Genomic DNA, 2,638 nt, shown 5'->3' on the forward strand with positions numbered 1-2,638 from the left:
TTCTGGGATTCCCATTCTTCTCAGAGTCAGCCACAGCTTGTTGTGATCCACACAGTCAAAAGCCTTTGCATAGTCAATGAAGCACAGATAGACATGGCTTTAGGTTAGTGGTGCAAATTGGTCTTGGTCTTATCAATTCTGACGCCCCTGCAACCAGCAAGTTTGATTGAAGGCTCTCAACTCTGCCTCCGTGGGCTGGCAGTTCCAATCAGCTGTCTCATGTCTAATCCTCTGCAGCTCTTCACTGAAGTATCTTGATTTCAGTCTGTCTTTGTCTCTCACAGGAAACACTGCCCCTGCTACATTCACTACCTCTTTCTTGCTAATAGTGTGATTACCATAATCTGCTTCTAAACCTGCTTGATTTAAGCCTGGAGGGTGAAAACACTAGCCAATCCCATCATTAGTAATTTACCTTGTTTGCAAATTCCCACTCAACCATGTTGTCAAAGTCAAAGCTAGTGGATTGTTGTTGTTGTTGTTGTTAGGTGCCTCCAAGTCAAGTACAACACATAGCGACTCTAAGAACAACAGATCTGAACTCTGTCCATGTCAATCCACCTGGTCGAAGGTCTTCCTCTCTTTTGCTGACTTTCCACCTTTCTGAGCATCATGTTCCTCTCCAAGGAATAGCCCCCCTCCTAGCAACATGCTCAAAGTATGTGAGGCAAAGTTTTATCATCTTTGTCTGTAAAGAGCACTCCAGCTGCAATTTCTCTGAGACATACTTATTTGTTCTTTTGGCCATCCATGGGATGTTCAGTGCTCTTCTGCAACACCACAGCTCAAAGGGGTCAATTTTTCTTCTGTCATTTTAATTCATTGCCCAGTTCTCAAATGCATAGCAAGTGATGGAAAAGATCATGGCCTGAATCAGGTGCACCTTAGTTCTCAAACTGACTTCATTACTCCTCAAGAATTTGGAGAGGTCCCTAACTGCAGACTTTCCAGTGCAGTGTGTCTCCTGATTTCCTGACTGCTGGTACCAAGGGTATTGATTGTGAACCTAAGTAAGATGACAGTTTCAACCTTTTCTCCATCTATCATGATATTGTCTAGGTCTAGTAGTAAGGATTTTTGTTTTCATGATGTTGAGATGCAGTCCATGTTGAAGTGTGTGGAAATTATCGAATAATATCATTAATATCACATACAAGCAAACTTCTGCTGAAAATTATCCAAAAATGACTGGAACAACACATCAGTAGAGAACTGTCAGATGTGCAGGCTAGGTTGGGTTTTGTAGAGGCTGTGGTACTAGGGATATTATAGTTAATGTCAGATGGATCTTGGCCTATGGATCTGTGTTTCATGGATCACAACAAACTGTAGCTGACTCTGAGGAGAATGGGAATCCCAGAACACTTGATGTGCTTGGACCAGGAGGCAGTCATCAGAAAAGAGCAAGAAGATATTTCATGGTTCAAAATTGGAGAGAGTGTATGCCATGCATGTGTCCTGTCTCCAAACCTTTTCAATCTATATGCAGAATAAATCATCTGGGAGGCTGTGCTCTATGAGGAGAAATGTGGCATCAGGATTGGACAAAGACTTATCAACAACCTGCATTACACAGATGATACAATCCTGCCTACTAAAACTGAGGAGGACCTGAATTGCTTGCTGCGGAAGGTCAAGGACTGAAGCCTTCAATATGCATTGAAGCTCAATATCAAGAAACAGAGATTCTCAGGGAGCTCTGCAGTTCTTTTTTTTTTTTTTCAGTTCAATGAAAGAGACTTCATTGAGGGCCCAGGGTCATGGGGCTCAGAAGAAGGCCACCTGCAAGAGGCAAGGGAGCCAGTGAAGAGGGGGCTCTTATTTGACTTCTTCTTGCAGCAATTGACAGCACGGGGATGCAGGCGAGCATAACACTTGCGGCAGATCATCTTGTCGCAGTTGTATTTCTGGGCGAGCTGGCGCAAGGAAGGCTCAATAATGCCACCACGGAGACGCAGCACGAGATGCAGGGTGGACTCTTTCTGGATGTTGTAGTCTGAGAGTGTACGGCCATCCTCTAGTTGTTTGCCCGCAAATATCAGACGCTGCTGGTCAGGAGGGATGCCCTCCTTGTCTTGGATTTTGGCTTCGACATTCTCAATGGTGTCACTGGGCTCGACCTCAAGAGTGATGGTCTTGCCAGTCAGGGTCTTCACAAAGATCTGCATCTTTGCGTCTGCCGCTCGGCCGCCTCGCTGTAGAGAAAGAGGGCGACGGAACCGGAAACGGCCGAGCTCTGCAGTTCTAATCTACCAGATGCTCAGCTGGAGAAGGAAGGGCAGTCTCCTCCTGTGCCGGTTGGATCTGACTCGACACAACAAGGTGGTGGGGGGTGGGGGGAAGAAAACAAAGAGCCTCACCAACGGACCAATTGGCAGCTTTATGGTAGATGGTGCAGAGATTATTAACAGCTTTTGTTTGCTTTGGCCCACAATCAACATTCTTGGTACCAGCAGCAAGGAAATAAAAACACAATTGCATTGGGAAAGTCAGCTGTCAGGGACCTCTCTAGAGTACTGAAGAGCAATGACATCAGTCTGGAGACTAAGGTGCACCTAATTCAAGGCAATCATTTTTGCAATTACTTGCTATACATCAGAGAACTGAACAATGACTAGGGATGTTAGAAAGAGAATTG

General features: G+C 45.1%; 1 protein-coding gene across 1 annotated transcript; it reads right to left on the reverse strand.

Annotated features, from left to right (window-relative positions):
* Positions 1–1,721: 1,721 nt before the first annotated feature.
* On the reverse strand, positions 1,722–2,183 carry LOC102876354 (ubiquitin-60S ribosomal protein L40-like). Its single transcript, XM_006892166.1, has one exon. The coding sequence runs from the start codon at positions 2,166–2,168 to the stop codon at positions 1,722–1,724; it is 447 nt and encodes a 148-aa protein (XP_006892228.1). The 5' UTR covers positions 2,169–2,183.
* Positions 2,184–2,638: the final 455 nt, after the last annotated feature.

Source organism: Elephantulus edwardii, unplaced genomic scaffold (genome assembly GCF_000299155.1).
Source record: "Elephantulus edwardii isolate Elephantulus edwardi_28Jun2011 unplaced genomic scaffold, EleEdw1.0 scaffold00111, whole genome shotgun sequence".
NCBI lineage: Eukaryota > Metazoa > Chordata > Mammalia > Macroscelidea > Macroscelididae > Elephantulus > Elephantulus edwardii.

Excerpts from the sequence above, each read along its gene's own strand:
- LOC102876354 (XM_006892166.1), bottom strand. The coding sequence starts at position 2,168 with ATGCAGATCTTTGTGAAGACCCTGACTGGCAAGACCATCACTCTTGAG.